This window comes from Staurois parvus, unplaced genomic scaffold, assembly GCF_062004578.1.
Source record: "Staurois parvus isolate SC_StPar_1 unplaced genomic scaffold, SC_StPar_1.0 ptg001252l, whole genome shotgun sequence".
Classification (NCBI taxonomy): Eukaryota; Metazoa; Chordata; class Amphibia; order Anura; family Ranidae; genus Staurois; species Staurois parvus.
The window spans coordinates 1,297,033-1,317,395 of NW_028319048.1; the positions used below are offsets into that span (position 1 = coordinate 1,297,033).

Genomic DNA, 20,363 nt, shown 5'->3' on the forward strand with positions numbered 1-20,363 from the left:
GTCTGATGTCCTTGTTTCTCTCTTTGGTTTCCTGACAACTGTGACATACAAATAGCGGAAGATACAAGATTCTTTTTTTCTGTGTGTATTACGTAAGAAAGAAACCCAGACAAATATGGCACCACAAATATAATGCAAAAGACACAGAAAACACTTCAGGTAAAGCTTGTAGTATTAATTCAAAGGGTGCGGGCACTAAAAATTTACTCTTCCTTCAATGACAGGAATGAGGAAAGCAAGCCACTGGTGAAAGTTCAACTAAAAGTTTTTTTTTTTAAGTTTTGAAATGTTAGCTAAAGGAATCAGAACAATCACATGTTGTATTTACATTTCCTGTACAGTACAATCATGCTCCATGAATTACCCATTCTAGGCTTAAGGGATATGGTAAGTGGCTGCTGAAACATTCTTATTAATATTTCCGGCAGTAACTCAGCACTACTGATGGTAGGTAGGAAAAGCTTCGGGTTTTGCTCAGAGCTGGGCTGTAATAATATAGAAATAACATCTCCATACTACAGAGGATCACGGAATCCGTCACTCGCTGAGGTGCAGCCCTCTAAGGATCGGGGAATCTTGATGCATGCACAGTATCAAAATACCATTATGCCACCGCCAGGAGCGACCAGAGACACTCGATTCTTAGCGTCCTCATTTATACAGAGGACGCCATTTTGGCCGGCCCACAACCATTGTCATCTTTTCCCACATATACAGCTTGGCGGCAGAGTAAGTCCTCTTTTACAGTGATTGCCACTTATCATTTGTTGCACTTAATATGTATGTCAGTGTCACATTCTGAGATGGGGGTCTGATCACTTTGGGCACCATTTTTTATATAAAAAAACACACCAACATGACTTTGATATGACTCTCCTTTTGGGCTCTACCTGGCAGGCTCCGCCCCTGTTTTTTTTTTCACATGGAGGGAGTGAAGTAGGGTTTCCCTTATCATTTTATCCCCTCTATATGGACCATCAACATGTATAGCATTTTAGCTCTGAGGAAGGGAGTTTGACTTCCAAAACGCGTTAACTCATTCCACCGAAGGACCCCCACTGTCTGGGACCATCTTCTTTGGCTCTTTATCTCTGTTTTTATGACCATAATGGTTTGTGAGTACCCATTTGTCTTTTTACAATAAATGTATTTTAATCATGGTAATGGATGAGGAGAGTGTGCTTTGTTTTATTCTTTTTTGATAGAAATAACATATTCTGAACATTGGTGTTCACAGATTCAAGCCATCTCCGTCTCTTCAGCTCCTTTTGTTAATGGCATCATATTTTTCTAATATGCTCAGTTTTATTGAGCAGAGAGTTCACTAACTCTTCATATCCATTTATTTGGGATGATTGTTCCTTTACAGTCTGTCTATACTTATTCAGTTCATGTCTCTGGTTGTCTGTTGTGTATTCCAGATGTTTTACCCTGATTTCCAGTTCAGTTATCCTCCGCCACAAGAACTCCAGGGTGGAATGGTTTTCCATTGTCTCAGGCTCACTGGTATTAGAGGCATCCAGACCTCCATCTTGTTCATTCATGTCTTCACTGGTCCATTTCTTGGCTCCTCGTCGTTTTCTGAGAGGTACTGGTAACCCCTCTGCTTTCTCCTCACCTTGAAGTTTCTCCTTTTCCTGTATGATCTCCTCCAGCTTTTCTGCTGAATGTTCTACTCTGTCTCTTTGTTCTTCTTGCATTTTGTCAACTGGCCTATCTCTGTTCTCCTGCAGCTGATGTATGAGCTTGTCTTTCTCCTCTATCATCCTCTGCTTGTCCTCTATTTCCCTTTGTAGATGATACACTTTCTCATCTTTTTCCTCAAAGCTCTTTCTCAGGTAGCTTATTACAATGTCTTTTTCTTTAAGCTCTTCCACTTGTGTGTGAGTTTTACTTAACAGTTGTTGAATTTCCCTTTGCGGATTCTGTACTGCTCTTTGGAAACTCCGCCACGAGTCACTAAATTCACTAAGCCGTGCAAAAAATATTGAACCTGTGTCATTCAGCACTCTTAGTTGATTGTCCATACAACTAGCTGTGTCTCTGGTATCATCAGATATATTGATAGCTTCTAACAATATTTTCTTGGATTCCTGTTCCTCGAAAATGTTCTTCTTTGAATGTTCTTCTTCATGGTCATGAGCACATGGACTGTAATTAGGGCGCTTTCGTGAAGTATAGATATCCGAGGAAACTGAAGTTGTTTCATATTTTGATCCAGGTATTTTGTATCGAGTGGTACCTCTTAAATGGTAAAGGCCAAGGCCATCATCACCATTATCATCATTAGTCATCAGAATTGACTCATTAGAAGTGTTCTGTGATGGTTGTGGATGTTGTTCAACTTCTTCTTGTGCTGCTTTATACTGCAATGCAGACACAGGACTGGCCTTCATAGTACAGTTTTCATCAACAACGCCAACTAAAAATGAGGAAAAAAAAGACAAAAAGTTGTGAAAACAAGAGGAAAGTGGAGACATAATTCTTAACTCCTTCCTGCCACCTGTACATATATATGCGGCCTCACTGAAGTGGGTCTTCTTCTGTGATGCTACATATATGCAAAACAGTGTTTATATTGGGAGCATGCTGCATAGCATGCTCCCAGCACAGAGAACAGGCTCTCAGCAACAGCCCTAGGTACCCTCATACGAAGAGTTGGGAACTGAATCTCCTGGTTCTCGATCACCTGGTTGGGAACTGGATCTCCTGGTTCCCGATCACCTTATCACTGTGGTAGTCTGATTGGCAGTGATCAGTTGCTATGCAGCTGGTCCATGTGTTTTTTTTTATTCACCTCTGAATGAAGAATCCTGGAGGATTTGGACTGCCTGTGCAACCTCTGTAGGGTCCAGGTATGGCCTCATGCTACCAGTAGTGACACTGACCCTAGCCAAATGCAAAACCAGTGAAAAACTGTCAGACAAGATGAGTAGGGAAAAAATTACAGTGGTCTCCATCTGTAAAACTATTCCTGTTTTGGGGGTTGTCTCATTGTTGCCCATCTAGTACACCTGTTGTTAATTTCATTAACACCAAAGCAGCTGAAACTGATGAACAACCCCCTCTGCTACTTACCTGACCAGATTAATATCCCAGGAGTTTCATTGACTTGATACTGGACTCTTATTGAAAAGTCTTCCTTTCATTTTTTTGAGCAGTGTATATCAAGCCTCAAAACTGTGCACCTCCACGAAGGCAAAAAATAAAGTAATAAAAACAGAATATTATCCTGCGCAAATTAGATTTGTTGCAACTGTTTGAGGTGGATAATTCCATGACACAATCAGGATGTTTTGTTGATAAGGGTTGTTTGGCACAACCTTCAGATGAGATTATTCAGGAGGTGGCCACTCTGGATTGGGGGGAGTTGTTGATATTTAGGGTGAGAGATGAAACAGGAGGTGGTTTTGAATGGTCTTTCATTACCACATATTCAAGTCAACACAAGCTAGTTACATAGTTACATAGTTAGTCTGGCTGAAAAAAGACAAAAGTCCATCCAGTTCATAGTTAATAGATTGCTGAGGAAACATTGGGCAGTCTTAAAAAATGATCAAGTTTTAGGTCCAGTTTTGCCTAATAGCCCTCATTTACAAAAAAAGCATCAGCTTTAAGATACTTATTGGCTCCTAATGTTATTGAACAATCTAAAAAAAAAACCCTCTCTGAAAATTTACAAGGATTTTTTCCTTGCTGTAGATGTCTAGTGTGTAGATGCTGTGGATTAAACACAACTAGAACTCAAATATTTAAATCCCGGGTTACAAATAAGACCTATAAGATCAAAGTTTTATAACCTGTTCTACAAAAAATGTTATGTACCTCCTACAGTGCTCTTGTGGCCTGCAATTTGTGGGCAGGACCAAGAGAGCGCTGCAGGTGAGAGTTGACAAGCACCTCACTAACATCAGAAAAGGTTTTGGGGATCACAGTTTGTCCAAACATTTCTCCTTTAAACACCACAAGGATCCCTCCTGTTTGAAGGTAATTGGAATTGACACTTTTTCATCGCATTGGAGGGGCATTAATAATGTTAGAGAGATCTCTAGACATGAAACTCGCTGGATTTTTTTAACTTAAAACCCATTGCTCGTTAGGATTGAACATGAAGTGGGACATCAATTGGTTTATCAACAATAGTTCAATTTTAGTGGCTGAATTTTTTGTTTGGGTTTTTCTTGTAGTATTTTCAAACATCTCTGGTCTCATTTTTATTAATCAGATTAGATATATATCTTTTAATGGATGTATATAAATTTGTATGTATACTTTTATGCCCTTAGAGGGTGCTTGATGGATTGAATATCCATTAATATTATTATATTTTAGGGTATTAGATTTATATAGGACAATAGACAATCCTATTGTATTTTTTATTTTTTTTTACTTAGTAAGTACTTACCTAAATTTTACCTATCATATTATTTGGATTGGCAAATATTTAGCTTTTTGGATCATTCAGAACATGGCGGCCATAGTGGTTGGTCTCCTTGAATATGGCGATCGCTTCCCGCAGCCATTATCTATAATTGATCAGTTGGGTTGAGCGCCCTCTGGGGGACTGAAAAGAGAGCCTATATAACCCCTGATGGAGAACTGCACCACTATCTCTGTTGCCCCAATGACAATGTCCTGTAGGACGAAACGCGATGGGTGGAGAAGTCATTACGCCCACTGTGGCACTGGACACTGTAAATTTGTTGTGCCTTATATTTCTCTCTGTTTGTAAGTACAAGACTATTTTAAGATGAAATAGTTTTAAATATTGCACCTTGAGCGATCCCTTTCCCTGTCACATGTCGGTTTGCTGACCGCTCCATTTTTGAGTTTGGATTGTGAGCCTGACGACTGTATTGTGAGTGAGGTTGTATTTTCAAGGGCTGACATTGGAATCCAGGTGTTGATCCTTCCATCTCTGATTGGGATTTTCCTAAAGCGGTATTAGACCTTGTATATGAGGTCTTGGCTTCTGGTAAGAGGTTTTTATTTCACCGGGTGATATGCACAGTGGTGTGGATTGAAGCACAAGACTGTTTTAAATTTATTTAATGCAAGGACTGAACACTATTTGTTTATATAGTATGGTGGATGGACTATTTTCACAATTGAGTTATATGGACCTTTATACTATATATATATATATATATATATATATATGGGGAGTTCAAGTCAAACCAAGGCTTTCCTTTTTCGAGTATAAAAAGGGATGCAATTGTGGCGATACTACACGTGGGGGGAGCAGATATAGTGAATGCGGGGTCCGGGGAGAGCGGATATAGTGAATGCAGGGTCCGGGGAGAGCGGATATAGTGAATGCGGGGTCCGGGGAGAGTGGATATAGTGAATGCAGGGTCCGGGGAGAGCGGATATAGTGAATGTGGGGTCCGGGGAGAGCAGATATAGTGAATCCGGGGTCAGGGGAGAGCGGATATAGTGAACGCGGGGTCTAGGGAGAGCGGATATAGTGAATGCGGGGTCCGGGGAGAGCGGATATAGTGAATGCGGGGTCCGGGGAGAGCGGATATAGTGAATGCGGGGTCCAGGGAGAGCGGATATAGTGAATGTGGGGTCCGGGGAGAGCGGATACAGTGAATGCGGGGTCCGGGGAGAGCGGATATAGTGAATGCGGGGTCCGGGAAGAGCGGATATAGTGAATGCGGGGTCCAGGGAGAGCGGATATAGTGAATGCGGGGTCCGGGGAGAGCGGATATAGTGAATGCGGGGTCCAGGGAGAGCGGATATAGTGAATGTGGGGTCCGGGGAGAGCGGATACAGTGAATGCGGGGTCCGGGGAGAGCGGATATAGTGAATGCGGGGTCCGGGAAGAGCGGATATAGTGAATGCGGGGTCCAGGGAGAGCGGATATAGTGAATGTGGGGTCCGGGGAGAGCGGATATAGTGAATGCAGGGTCCGGGGAGAGCGGATATAGTGAATGCAGGGTCCAGGGAGAGCGGATATAGTGAATGCAGGGTCCAGGGAGAGCGGATATAATGAATGCGGGGTCAGGGGAGACCGGATATAGTGAATGCAGGGTCCGGGGAGAGCGGATATAGTGAATGCGGGGTCCGGGGAGAGCGGATATAGTGAATGCAGGGTCCAGGGAGAGTGGATATAGTGAATGCAGGGTCCAGGGAGAGCGGATATAGTGAATGCGGGGTCCGGGGAGAGTGGATATAGTGAATTCGGGGTCCGAGGAGAGCGGATATAGTGAATGCAGGGTCTGGGGAGAGCGGATATAGTGAATGCGGGGTCCGGGGAGAGCGGATATAGTGAATGCGGGGTCCGGGGAGAGCGGATATAATGAATGCAGGGTCCGGGGAGAGAAGATATAGTGAATGCAGGGTCCGGGGAGAGCGGATATAGTGGATGCGGGGTCCGGGGAGAGAAGATATAGTGAGTGCGGGGTCCGGGGAGAGCGGATATAGTAAATGCAGGGTCCGGGGAGAGTGGATATAGTGAATGCGGGGTCCGGGGAGAGAAGATATAGTGAGTGCAGGGTCCGGGAAGAGTGGATATAGTGAATTCGGGGTCCGGGGAGAGCGGATATAATGAATGCAGGGTCCGGGGGGAGAGGGGATATAGTGAATGCGGGGTCTGGGGAGAGTGGATATAGGGAATGCGGGGTCCGGGGAGAGCGGATATAGTGAATGTGGGGTCCGGGAGAGTGGATATAGTGAATGCGGGGTCCGGAGTGAGCGGATATAGGGAATGCGGGGTCCGGGGAGAGTGGATATAGTGAATGCGGGGTCCGGGGAGAGAAGATATAGTGAGTGCAGGGTCCGGGAAGAGTGGATATAGTGAATGCGGGGTCCGGGGAGAGCGGATATAATGAATGCAGGGTCCGGGGGGAGAGGGGATATAGTGAATGCGGGGTCTGGGGAGAGCGGATATAGGGAATGCGGGGTCCGGGGAGAGCGGATATAATGAATGCAGGGTCCGGGGGGAGAGGGGATATAGTGAATGCGGGGTCTGGGGAGAGTGGATATAGTGAATGCGGGGTCCGGAGTGAGCGGATATAGGGAATGCGGGGTCCGGGGAGAGTGGATATAGTGAATGCGGGGTCCGGGGAGAGTGGATATAGTGAATGCGGGGTCCAGGGAGAGTGGATATAGTGAATGCGGGGTCCGGGGAGAGTGGATATAGTGAATGCGGGGTCCAGGGAGAGTGGAGATAGTGAATGCGGGGTCCGGGGAGAGCGGATATAGTGAATGTTGGGTCTGGGGAGAGCGGATATAGTGATTGCGGGGTCCGGGGAGAGCGGATATAGTGAATGCGGGGTCCAGGGAGAGGGGATATAGTGAATGCAGGGTCTGGGGAGAGTGGATATAGTGAATGTAGGGTCTGGGGAGAGTGGATATAGTGAATGTTGGGTCTGGGGAGAGCGGATATAGTGATTGCGGGGTCCGGGGAGAGCGGATATAGTGAATGCGGGGTCCAGGGAGAGGGGATATAGTGAATGCCGGGTCCAGGGAGAGGGGATATAGTGAATGCAGGGTCTGGGGAGAGCAGATATAGTGAATGCGGGGTCCAGGGAGAGCGGATATAGTGAATGCAGGGTCCAGGGAGAGCGGATATAGTGAATGCGGGGTCCGGGGAGAGCGGATATAGTGAATGCGGGGTCTGGGGAGAGCGGATATAGTGAATGCGGGGTCTGGGGAGAGCGGATATAGTGAATGCAGGGTCCGGGGAGAGTGGATACAGTGAATGCAGGGTCCGGGGAGAGTGGATATAGTGAATGCGGGGTCCGGGGTTTAGTAACACTTTAAAGTAGAGAAAGATGAAACCCCTGTTAGTTTTTTTCATCTTTGTCCAATCTGGGAAACTTCCTTTCACTTTCTGCCCTGAACTCACAACAGGAAATGACAGGAAATATCTCCAAAGTGAAGGAAATCCTCTCTATGAGATATATATGTTTATATTTTCCTAATCTACATATTTATATCACTTTCCTGCTTTGATAAGTTCTTCAATAACAGGACAGGTTCTAGGGGGCAGAAGGGCCATGTGCCTCTGGTGCAGTGTGCTAACATGGAGGATGGGGTGCTAGTTGGCAGGTGCAGTGTTGGTGAACGCTAGTACTGGGCACTTGTCTTCATCTCCAGCGGGGTGTCCCTGGGTCCCCAGCACAGTGTTTACTGACATTGCAGCAGCCTGGGACGGTTATACATGGGGGAGGGGGAATAAGAGGATTTGTGCTAAATGGACAAGATGGGGTGGGTGGCTGGAATTTAGAGCATTTGCAAGGGGGGGATTTCTGCTTGTAGGAGGGGAATTGGGGGGGGTATATATGAGGATTTGTGGTAGAAGGAAGGATTTAGGGAGTAAAAGGATTTATGTTGGGGGGAATTTGTGCTGGGGGGGGGTTTGAGGATTTGTGATAGAAAGGATGATTGGGGAGCAGTATTTGTGCTGTAGTGTTGATTTGGGATAGAAGACAATGTGTGCTAGAAGGGACTGTTACCCCATCCTCTCTTCCATTCTAGGGTGGTGGTGGTGGTGGGGGGGGGGGAGGAGTGGGGTGCAGTTTGCCATCTTCTCACTGGACACGAGATGACCTTGCCCCGGCACTGCTCACAGTATACATGCCACTATTACCCCATCCCCTCCTCCATTCTAGGGTGGTGGTGGTGGGGGAGGGAGGAGTGGGGTGCAGTTTGCCATCTTCTCATTGGACACGAGATGACCTTGTCCCAGCACTGCTCACAGTATACATGCCACTATTACCCCATCCCCTCCTCCATTCTAGGGTGGTGGTGGTGGGGGAGGGAGGAGTGGGGTGCAGTTTGCCATCTTCTCACTGGACACGAGATGACCTTGTCCCGGTACTGCTCATAGTATACACGCCACTATTACCCCATCCCCTCCTCCATTCTAGGATGGTGGGGGGGGGGAGTGGGGTGCAGTTTGCCATCTTCTCATTGGACACGAGATGACCTTGTCCCGGCACTGCTCATAGTATACAGTAGTACAGCCATCACAGTCACATAGATGTAGATACTCACCATTCCTCTGTGTAAGGGTCATTATTTCTAGCAGAGTTTTGCAGTCTTTTTGTTGCTCTCCGAACAGGAACAGATCTTTGGCCAGAGATCCAATGCTGGGCTGGTTTTTCAGTATCCGTTGCTTCTCTGCATTGCTGGCGTCCATCACATCATCAGCCACCACAATGACATTCTCCTTTCCTGTAACAGGAGGACACAGTCACTCTGGACTCCAATCACAGGAGGAGAACTCTACCGCCATGCCATAATAATGGGAACAACATACTCTACAGCAGGGGTAGGCAAATTTTTCGGAGGTAGAGATCTACCTGAACAACATGAGAGAAGTCAAAGATCACCTGGCACAAATTTAAACCTCTAATTGGCGTACCACCGTGTCACAAACCACAACACATCAATGTCAAAGCAGCCCTATACTATTATGCCCAGTGTATTGCTTCATACTGACCTGAAGATCTTTCCTGCTGCTGGCCCCACTCTGGAGACCGCTAGCCGGGGTAAGAGGTGGAGTGCAGTTGGTACTCTGCATGGAACAGGAGCGACACTACATGGGACAGGAGTCAACACTACATGGGACAGGAGCCGACACTACATGGGACAGGAGCCGACACTACATGGGACAGGAGTCAACACTACATGGGACAGGAGCTGACACTACATGGGACAGGAGTCAACACTACATGGGACAGGAACCGACACTACATGGGACAGGAACCGGGACTACATGGGACAGGAGCCGGCATTACATGGGACAGGAGCCGGCACTACATGGGACAGGAGCGACACTACATGGGACAGGAGTCAACACTACATGGGACAGGAGCCGACACTACATGGGACAGGAGTCAACACTACATGGGACAGGAGCCGACACTACATGGGACAGGAGCCGGCACTACATGGGACAGGAGCGACACTACATGGGACAGCAACCCGGGACTACATGGGACAGGAGCCGGCACTACATGGGACAGGAGCCGACACTACATGGGACAGGAGCCGACACTATATGGGACAGGAGCCGGCACTACATGGGACAGGAGCCGACACTACATGAGACAGGAGCCGACACTACATGGGACAGGAGCTGACACTACATGGGACAGGAGCCGGCACTACATGGGACAGGAGCAGACACTACATGGGACACGAGCCGGCACTACATGGGACAGGAGCCACTACAGAGGAGACATTGGCTTATGTGGCTCTCGCTCCCTACTACAGATCCAACTTTACAAGTCATCCCTCAACATTGCATTCTGTTTGACACTCTGGGATGGTGGCCCAGCAAGCCTGGATCGTGTTCTACCAGTCTACTGGTAGAGTGAGATCTGCTGGTTGCTGACCCCCGTTCTACAAGCTAAAACATTGGGATTTAGCTCACAAATTCTCTGGACGCACTCATAATCAACAAATAGTGCCATCCTTATATCACTGAACACTAAACAGGTCATCCTAGACTGAACTCTGAAATGTATTTTTTTTTTCTTTTTTTACAAGGAGCCAATCAGCTATACAACCATTCTCATGTGTCAACAAGAGAGATGCTGATAGGAGGAGAGGGCAGACTGATAAAGTTATGGTTAAAAGGATGTGTATGACAACCTGCACAGAAGACCAAGGACATGATGTGGTAAAAAAAAAGAATGATGTGGGGACAGCTCCCCTATTTAGGCTTTTCTCTTTTATTTCACCTGTTGCTCCTGCCAGTAACACACTTCCTGGCCTTAATTGCCTAGGCTTATATATATAGATAAGTATATTGTAATGGAAACAGACCCTGACTGCGCTAGGGTATTTCTGTTATACTCCACTTCCCTGTCCGAACACCAATCCACGGACCCCACCGCTGACCATACAGGACAAGACAGCACCAGGCTTCTTAAGACAGGAAGTGAACTGCTTTATTTTAACACAAGATATATACACAGGGCGGGGAGATACACCAAGTAACAGGAAACACATCAGCAGGGGGAAGGGCTGCCGGAAACACCCCCCACCAAACCAAGACACACAATAGAACAATGAGATACAACACATGGCAGTAGACAATACAGGAACACATGCATTCCATAATAGTTTGCTGGCCAGCAAGACACAATAGAAAAATGGGATACACCAGGTGGCAGTAGACAATACAGGAACACATGCATCCCATAATAGTTTGCTGGCAAGCAAGACACAATAGAACAATGGAACAACCACATGGCAGTAAACAATGAACACCCCCCACACCCCACACCCCACCTATACATGTCCACACAATACTAGGACATTCCACCCTGTACCCCTAACAGGCAGAGGGTGACTCACACATAATGGGAATATGGGGAGCAGAGACAGGGGTCTCCCCACCTCTCTAAAGGGGGCTGTGTTCCATGGGCCCCCCACCCAAAGTCACTCCCGTCACATATATAATTTGAGAAAGCGCTGCATTCTTCAATTTTGTGATTACGTTACGAGGGATTGTTACCCATACCCTTTTAGTGCTAGCGGATATCTGGCATAACTATTACTCTTTAAATATCCTATGTGTATGCGCTTGCTGACAGGGACTGCGGTGCGGGTCTCGCAGCGGCGCACAGGTCTGCACATACACAGATTGCCTAGGTGCACTAATGTGCAGGCACTAGGACCTGGGCGTCGGCAATTGCACCAATGACAGTGCAGGGCGCACTATTTAAACTGGCCAGACTGTGACTAGGTTGCCACAAGGTCTAGTTCCTGTACCCGTGTTCTGAAGTGTGTTCCTGTTGCCGATCCTGCTTGTCTTGATTTGTGTTGACCTTCTCCTGCTCTGACCCCCAGCTCGTCCCTGACTACTCTCCTGCCTGTTGCTATATTACTATTGGACCTCCTGTTGCTGAACCTTGGCTTGTGACCCGGCTGCTCTCTGTCTACTGTTTGGTACCTACCTGCCTCCACCGTTACCGACCTGGCTAGTCTGACTACGCTCATTCCTGACTGTCATCCATCCATCCCGTTTGGGACCTGGACTTGTCAGCCTCTTCACAGCAGGCTCACCCCCCCCCCCCCCCGGCACGTAGCCTCGGCGGGACCCCTCTACCACAGTTGGGTGCACTCAGGGGTCGCGATCTGCTTTCAGTCTCGCACCAAGTCCATCCCCACCATCAGGGGCTCTGGTGAAAAGGCAGACTGGGACTTAGACTCCGCGTCCTGGGGAATCCCGTTCTGTCACTAGAGATTCCGTCAGGCGGTGCCTGACACTCGCTTTTACTTTCTTGAAATCCTTCATGTCTATTTAGATTTCCTAAGACAAAATTCAATCTACCATTTCCTTTATGATAATTTCAGTAAAATTTATGACATTACAGCAGATCACATTGTTCAGTCTCACCAAGATACTCAGACATCTCTCTCAGCTCCTGGTCGTACAGGGAGTCGGTGACGTCGGTGATGTTCAGTCTTCCTTGTTTCTTGGTGTGGTAGAGGATAGCAAAGTTGCACTGTAGCATCTCTGAGTAAAACAATTGGAAGTTGTTGGAGATGTAGACACTACGCACATCTACTGACCTCCCCGTATTGGTTGTCTGCAGGGATCTCACCAACCATTGATAATTATCATCCTTGGACCTTGAGAAAATGCCGATTCTGTACTTTGCCAGAGAGGAACATGGGTCTTTATATGCAGGTCTCGTTGTAACGAAGGATGTCAAAGACCCATTACCCCAAATGTTATCATCATCTGGCTAAGAAAAAAAATTACAAATTACCCAAAGGTAGCAGAATACCTGAAATACATATAGGCATTCATCTAGAGTGCCAAATATGCCCACCCTTCCTGCCAACCCTCCTCCATTCATAGAAGCTTTCATCAATGAAACAATATGTTTGAATAGAGGAGGGGCAGATGAATGAAAGGTCCACTCCCTCCATTCATACAGCACTTTTCTTTGATGGAAGCCATAGTGCAGCTTTTTTGAATGGAAATTGGGGGGGCAGAAGGGACGGGCATAGTCGGTACCCTTAATGAGTACTATGACAGGCCCAGTAGCTGTAATAACTCCCCCCTTTGGTACTGGAATATTAATGTTGCATGGGAATGGGGGGTGGGGGGGGGATAGGAGAGGACTGAAAATTTCAACAAAGACAGTGAGCATGAGCACAGGCGACATTTATCGTTGAATGTAGAAGCAATGTCCCTTGTGCTCTTTTTTTTCATTAACTAATCCTAGGTTTTAAGATGTTCGGCCTCCTCTTACACATCTTTTGGACATTGTACAAACCATGTATTAAAGTGATGCTAAAGTTTAACTTAAAAAAAAAAATTCATTCAAAGAAGTCTAAACTTAAGCCTGGTACACACTGTAAGGTTGTTTTTCGTTGAGCCCACTGAGCAGTTCACAAGGAGTTCTCTGCACCAGCTATTCGATGTTAGTACAGCGATCTCTCTCACTGTCCCCACCAGGACACATCAGCCAACTCTCAGAGCCATTGGCTGAGAGTGCTGATCGGTGTCAAGGTCCTACCTTTCCTCAGGGCTTGTGCTGCTCCATGTGCTGGCATCCATCTTAGGTGTCTGCAAAGCATTGTGGGATCCTTTATGCTTTCAGCCCTCTGCGGCTCCTTTCCCAGGAGGTGCGGCTTATCACATATAAGTCTGCTGTTTGCAGCTGTCCATTGCATTCGTGTCCTGTCTGTGGCACAGCAGCAAGCTCCTGTTTAGCTACTCTTTGCTTTCCTGGATACCGACTCGGCTTTGGCTAAGACTCCTCCTGACTCCTGACCCCGGTTCTGGCAACCATTCTTCCTGGCTCCTGATCCCGGCTCTGGCGGCCATTCTTCCTGGCTCCTGATCCCGGCTCTGGCGACGATTCTTCCTGGCTCATGATCCCGGCTCTGGTGACGATTCTTCCTGGCTCATGATCCCGGCTCTGGCGACGATTCTTCCTGGCTCATGATCCCGGCTCTGGCGACGATTCTTCCTGGCTCATGATCCCGGTTCTGGCGACGATTCTTCCTGGCTCATGATCCCGGCTCAGGCGACCATTCTTCCTGGCTCCTGATCCCGGCTCTGGCGACCATTCTTCCTGGCTCCTGATCCCGGCTCTGGTGACCATTCTTCCTGGCTCTTGACCCCGGCTTTGGCTACGATTTCCACTGTTGGACTTGCATAGACTTTTGTCTTTTTTTTATATTAATAAACCTACCTTTAATTGCACCTCCTTGTGTGTCTGGCTCCTCGCTCTCTGACAATCGGATGCGGATGAACTGCTCAGCTGCTGGTTTCCCAGCATGCTCATTCAACAGAAGCCAGTTGTGAGATTGTCTTCTGTCAAACAAGGACCTGTACACACGGGCCAAATGTCAGCCGATATCTACTGTACCTTCTGATTTCAGGCGATATTTGGCCCCTTTGTACAGGGTTTTGCACATTGTGTATAATCTTCTTGTTTGGTCGCTGGCATTATTCCTTAGCTGGCTGGTCCTTTGGTTGCTGCCCCATGGCTCCTGTATTTGGGTGTCTCCTGCCCTTAAAGCAGTCAACCATATGTGTTCTATCCTCACCGCCATTGCCACACAGATCCCAACAAGCCAGTCTCCTGCCCCTCCCCAGCTCCTGACAGGCAGCTGCAGGAGCCAATCATTCATCTACCTTCACCCTTTTCCTCAGCAACCAAGAAGTTCCCTCAGTGGTGCTGCTTTTGGAGGACCCAGTGATTGTGGGATAGACACCGGGTAAGCGTTTGGGCATAGGGGTAGCTCAAATACTGGGGCATTTTTTTACATTCAAAGACAAATTTTGGTTACTTTTTCTTAAATCAGAACAAGAAATGGCACTTGCATTTAATGGAACTTGTCCTTTGTACCGCTGGTTACTGACTTAGTTGAAATCTTCAACCTTGTGCCCCCATTCATGGAAGCTATAGTATGGATTCTAAGAATTTAGGAGGGGGGCATGAAGAACAAATATAGCTTAAACTCTTGACAAGTGCCTATGGCATTTCTAGTGGCTGTATTAACCACAACTGTACTGAAAGATCATCCCTGTGTGGGTTAAAAGCCAAATGGAAGTTCTGGCCTTATAGTGGACTCCTTCTTAATCCAACTCTGGGATTCTGGTAGGACATATACCAGATATATATATGGGCAGCACAGTGGCTAAATGGTTAGCACTTCTGCCTGGCAGTACTCGAGTCATTGGTTTAAATCCCAGCACGGCACCACCTGCCTGGAGTTTGCATGTTCTCCCTGTGCCTGCGTGGGTTTCCTCCGGGTTTCCTCCCACAGTCCAGAGGCATGCTGGTAGGTTAATTGGATCCTGTCTAAATTGGCCCTAGTAAGTGTATGTATGAATGTGAGTTAGGGACCTTAGATTGTACGCTCCTTGAGGGTTAGGGACTGATGTGAATGTACAACATATATGTAAAGTGTTGTGTAAAATTAACGGCGCTATATAAGTACCTGAAATAAAGAAATATATGGTATGTGACTTGTAGGCAAGGTGGATGGGGGTCTCTGTCTACTCATTGGGGTTGACTTACTAAAGGAATAAAGCATGGTCACTTTACAAAGTGAATTTTCACTTATTTTAGTAAATGAGGTGAAGCCAGTGAAAATTTCCTTTGCAAAAAAATACCCGATCTCGAGTTTCTTTGAACATGATTAGGTGATTGAAGCCAGCATAGTTTCACCCAGGGGCGGACTGACCATTTGGAAACTCGGGCACTGCCCGAGGGCCCGGGGTCAGTAGGGGGCCCCATAAGACGCCCCTGATACCTTTTTCATAGGCTTTTTTGAGTTTGGGCAAGGGCACAGGGGCCCCATGATCCCCTATTGCCCAGGGGCCCCATGAGTTGTCAGTCCACCCCTGGTTTCACCTCATCAGACAAGCTAGGTGAAAATTCACTTTGCAAAATGAGCATGCTTCAGAAAGAAAAGAAAAATAAGGTGCAATGCAATGATAGATCTCGAATCGGATCAGGAGAACAGATAGTAGGAGTCTGTGTTGTATTCAGAGGCAGACTGACCATTTGGAAACTCAGGCACTGCCCGAGGGCCCGGGGTCAGTAGGGGGCCCCATGATATGCCCCTGGTACCTTTTTCATAGGCTTTTTTGAGTTTGGGCAAGGACACAGGGGCCCCATGATCCCCTATTGCCTGGGGGCCCAATGAGTTGTCAGTCCGCCCCTGGTTGTATTACTTTTAAATCAGTATCTTATTCTGCAATAAAAGATTTGTTGGTTGATCTGGGCAATGCAGATAAAAAATCATGATCTCCAATGTTGGGAGCCCATATATACATACTAAACATGTACTCTATACATACCCTGGTCCTGGAGTTTGTCTGATCCAGTATATTTTCATCAGGACAAGACGTAGTCTGCTCTGTAAGTCAGAATTTGGAGGCATTTTACAATTCACACATTAACTTTTAATGGTCAATTGTGTTCACTTTTCTTTAATTTCACTCTTGCTTGTTCACCTATATTCCATGTGTGGGGCAGACTCAATCAATGCCACTAGATCCTAAATGTATTCCTGGTGGGTCGTAAAAGTAAAATTCATTGGTCCAGACAATTTTGACTTATATTTAGTGTAATACAGAATCTACAAACATCTCTGTATTATGGTGAGGCTCAAATAGGCAACAAATATCAAGCACCAGACTTTCACATGAAATGTTCATATAGCATTATTGTTGACTGTGAAATGCCAATAGGTAGACAAGTGATAGCCAAGGTGATTTGGGAGCCAAAGTATGTCCTGTAGCACCCTCCTAGTGTAGGATGCTGGTTTTTGGGTCCTTCTGTAATCACAGGAGCAGTGATTGTTCATCCTGGTCTACTCAGGGTTTCACAAGTTGGGAGTTTGATTGCCTCCGCCTGCCTTAGTAAGTGGTAGGGCTGCACCCAGACAGGCTGTATATATTACATGCTGTATGTTGTGGGAGATCTGTCATGTAACAAAGCTTTTTACCTGACCTGGTGACAGTATTTTGAATGTAATGTACACATTTGTTTATTCCTCAGCTAAAAGTGTTTATGTGGAATGCCACATATTTATTGTATTGTGAACCCCCCCCCCCTCTTTGTTTTACTTTGGGATACTTTTGTTCTTGGAAGCATTGTTACATTTCTTGCCCCATGGAGACAGGGTATTTTTAAGGGGGAGATGGATGTAGCAACCTCCTAGAGTAGGATGCTAAGTAAATTTAGTTTTTGGCTCCATCGGTAATCAAGGGAGCAGGGATTGTTTGATTGCTTCCCTCTGGCTCTGGAAGAAGCTACAAGAGCTTAAGGTTGGAGATTCTAATAGCTAGCCTGAATGTTTATCATGCTTCATCCAATCATTGGAGAAAGAGTGTCCAGTAAGGGGCTGGAGAGATGATAAATAGTCTGGAGCACTGGAGAGCTAGGTTCCTTCTCCTCAGGAGGGTTCCAGGGCCTGTTGGGTTGCTGCTTTCAGACAGCCAATAAACTGTGTAACTGTACTGGTGGCCTCAGCGGTGTCACGGCTGAAGGTCTGGATGCAGCTGTTCAGAAACTGACTGCAGGACTTCACCACAAGAGATCTGGTCTGGAGGAAAACTGTCTCCTGTAACTGTGCAATATCCTGGAACCTGACTGGGTACCAGAATTTGTGCATAGGCACAAGGTAATCAGATGCCAAAGACTTGCTCCATAGTCTTCATTTGTGAAACATTAAACTGTCTATCACTTATATATATTCAAGAAGAAAATTATCCTCCCATGGCTGAATAGTAAACATTTTGGAGTGTCCCATGTCCTAATGTCTTGTTATCAGTTTTGCAAGCAATAAATTACAAAAAGACAACCCCTAGATTGTTTACTAGAGCTGCAGTGAGTGGACTATTGCTTGGGTGGACAGGTAGCTTTTGGGAAAGAACCAGCTAAAAGCAACAGACCCTACAAGGGTAGAACTACATTTTATCAGGGCTTGAGTTTTTATGACATATTTTCTATGGATTATAGTACACGCTGGTTACTGACAGTTTTATTACAGAGCCCAAATGCCATTGTAAATGCTTGTCTTCTGATGGAGATCTCCCACCAGGAGAGTATACTTATGTCTATATAGGAATTCTGGCATAAAAACCCAGGACCTGAGGAAATTTAGCACTACCCTTGTAAGGGGTGCTTGTTTTAGTTGGTTCTTCTCCAAAAGTGCAGAAGCCTTGATGAAGAGGGATACTTTGGCCCCAATATGTGTCAGATAATGCTTGTTTATTGGCAATTAAAGTGGTTCTAAAGCATTCTCTGCATTAAGGTAATAAACCTTCTGCGTCCAGGATCCCACTTTTACTTGTTTGACATGCATCGGCATCACCCTTCCATGTTCTTCTTGCTTGCTTGAAAAGGCCAGTTATAGGTTGGAGTGGTTGCCATTTGTTTTGTACTGTTGTTTAGTATGGTGAGGGGACTCACTGGATACCTTTGCTGCCATTGTGCGATCACTGGGTGTCCAGTGCGCACCTGTACATTTAAGGAGGGATGGGCTACCTCCAGGCATACCTGCCCTCAATCTATCCACTATTATATATGTGTTTCAATTTTGGAGGCTCTCAAATTGTATGGAGTTAGGACTGCAGTACACTGGGGTGCCATGAAGTGGCCCTGCAGCTTACGCATATATTTGCTAATGTGTGCAAACCTAACCCATGGTTTTAATGCGAACTGTTAGACAGGACAATTGGGTTTGTTGCAGGCTGGCTGGTAAATTAGCTGGGAATGTTTCTTTGTTCCTGTTTGACATGCATCGCCCTTCCATGTGTTCCTTGCTGCAAAGGTCAGTTATAGATTGGGATGGTTGCCATTTGTTTGTCCCCGTTATACTTACTCGATCCAGGACTACGACTGAGAACAGCAGTTTACAGGGCAGATGCAAAGCAACGGGAGTCATTGGCTTCTGCTACTGTCAATCAAACTTTATGATGAGGGAAGAGGGGGTGGGGTCTATAGACTCAGGCAGCAGGGCTCGGATTCCAGCATACATGAGTACCCCCATAGGAAGCAGCTCCTTATAGGGACACTCGCCGGAGAGGAGCAGGCGGGGGATCCCAGAAGTAGTGGATCAGGGCTGCTCTGTGCAAGACCTTTACACAAAACAGGTGAGCATAACATATCTATTATTATTTTTTTTAATTAAGATTTAGAATCACTTTATTAGCCAAGAATAAAGTGATACGGACACCTGTGATCATCTGGCATTCAATTTTTTTTTTTTTTTTTTTTTAACAGGATGGGAAAGAAATAGGGTTGTCTATTTGTAACCTCCAATTTCATACTGAAGATGAGGGTCAAATTATTCAAATTCACTAAAAGGAGCTGGATTCTGTAATAATGAGAAATAAGATAAAAAGGGAAGGAAAAGTGTAAATAGAAAGGGGAAAGAGGCTGGTGAAGGGGGTATGATCAGAGGAAAGTAGACACAGGTAGTTCAATTTGGCATATACATTGTAGAAAATAAAGCGTCAACAGGGTACTATAAAGTCAGTTGGATAATGGTAGTTGGAAAGGTAGTTTATTACAACCTCACAGAAGATGACTGCAACTCAGAGCAGACAGGCCAAGAAAGAGCTGTAATAATTTAAAATGTTGGACCTCATTATCTCTGCGCAGTAAATAGGATTTAGTTTAGTTTTTTTCTTCTTACCAGCCCCAAGAACTGTAAGGAATGTTTTTCTTTTTCTAGAAGCAGCTCCATACTTTTTAATTTCTGGAATAAGAATGAGATGGGAAGATAGTTGTTTAAGGCTGGGCTGAATCTCCAGGATTCTCTTTACCTCCTCCTCACTGGTATCTTCCATATCATCCAATACCACCAGGACCTTCTCTCTACCTACAGGAAGTAAAAAATCAAACACTGATCAAACACTAACCCAATGGAAAAAACACATTGTAAGAATATATACGCTGTAAGATAACCTGATGTTTATTCTCCCTCCCCCATTCTTTCCCAATAAAAAATCATTACATAAGAACAAAAAAAAAGTTATCAGTAAAAGATAATTTCCACAGATTCTAACTTTTGGCCCAGTCACTTAGGAACTAGGGATGAGGCTCGAGTTTGCAGCTACCATGGGTTCACAATGAATTGCTGGAATTCGCAAACATCCTATAATGCAGTGCATACCCTTTACTAGCGGTCAGCTGAGTCACAAGAACCAATGATCTGAAAGAATGGATAACCCATCCCTCCTTCTATCAAAGGATGGACTCACAGCAGACATATTCTCAGTGTGTTTTGGCACTCTTAGAGAGAGCTGAAAATTGTGTGCAGATAGAGATACGTTTGGTTTGACTTCCCATGACGACTGTTTAACAATTACTAAAATTGAGCCCCTCCTCCTTCCATAGAGTTCAATATGGTTT

At 45.8% G+C, this 20,363-nt stretch overlaps 1 protein-coding gene across 1 annotated transcript; it reads right to left on the reverse strand.

The window, feature by feature from the left end:
• Positions 1-114: 114 nt before the first annotated feature.
• Positions 115-19,799, reverse strand: LOC149437852 (uncharacterized). The gene is made up of 5 exons (XM_089660507.1): positions 19,645-19,799; positions 16,298-16,356; positions 12,365-12,716; positions 9,007-9,186; positions 115-2,422 (listed from the first exon to the last, which is right to left on the reverse strand). The coding sequence occupies exons 1-5, from the start codon at positions 19,796-19,798 to the stop codon at positions 1,281-1,283; spliced, it is 1,887 nt and encodes a 628-aa protein (XP_089516633.1). The 5' UTR covers position 19,799; the 3' UTR covers positions 115-1,280.
• Between the last annotated feature and the right edge of the window lie 564 nt (positions 19,800-20,363).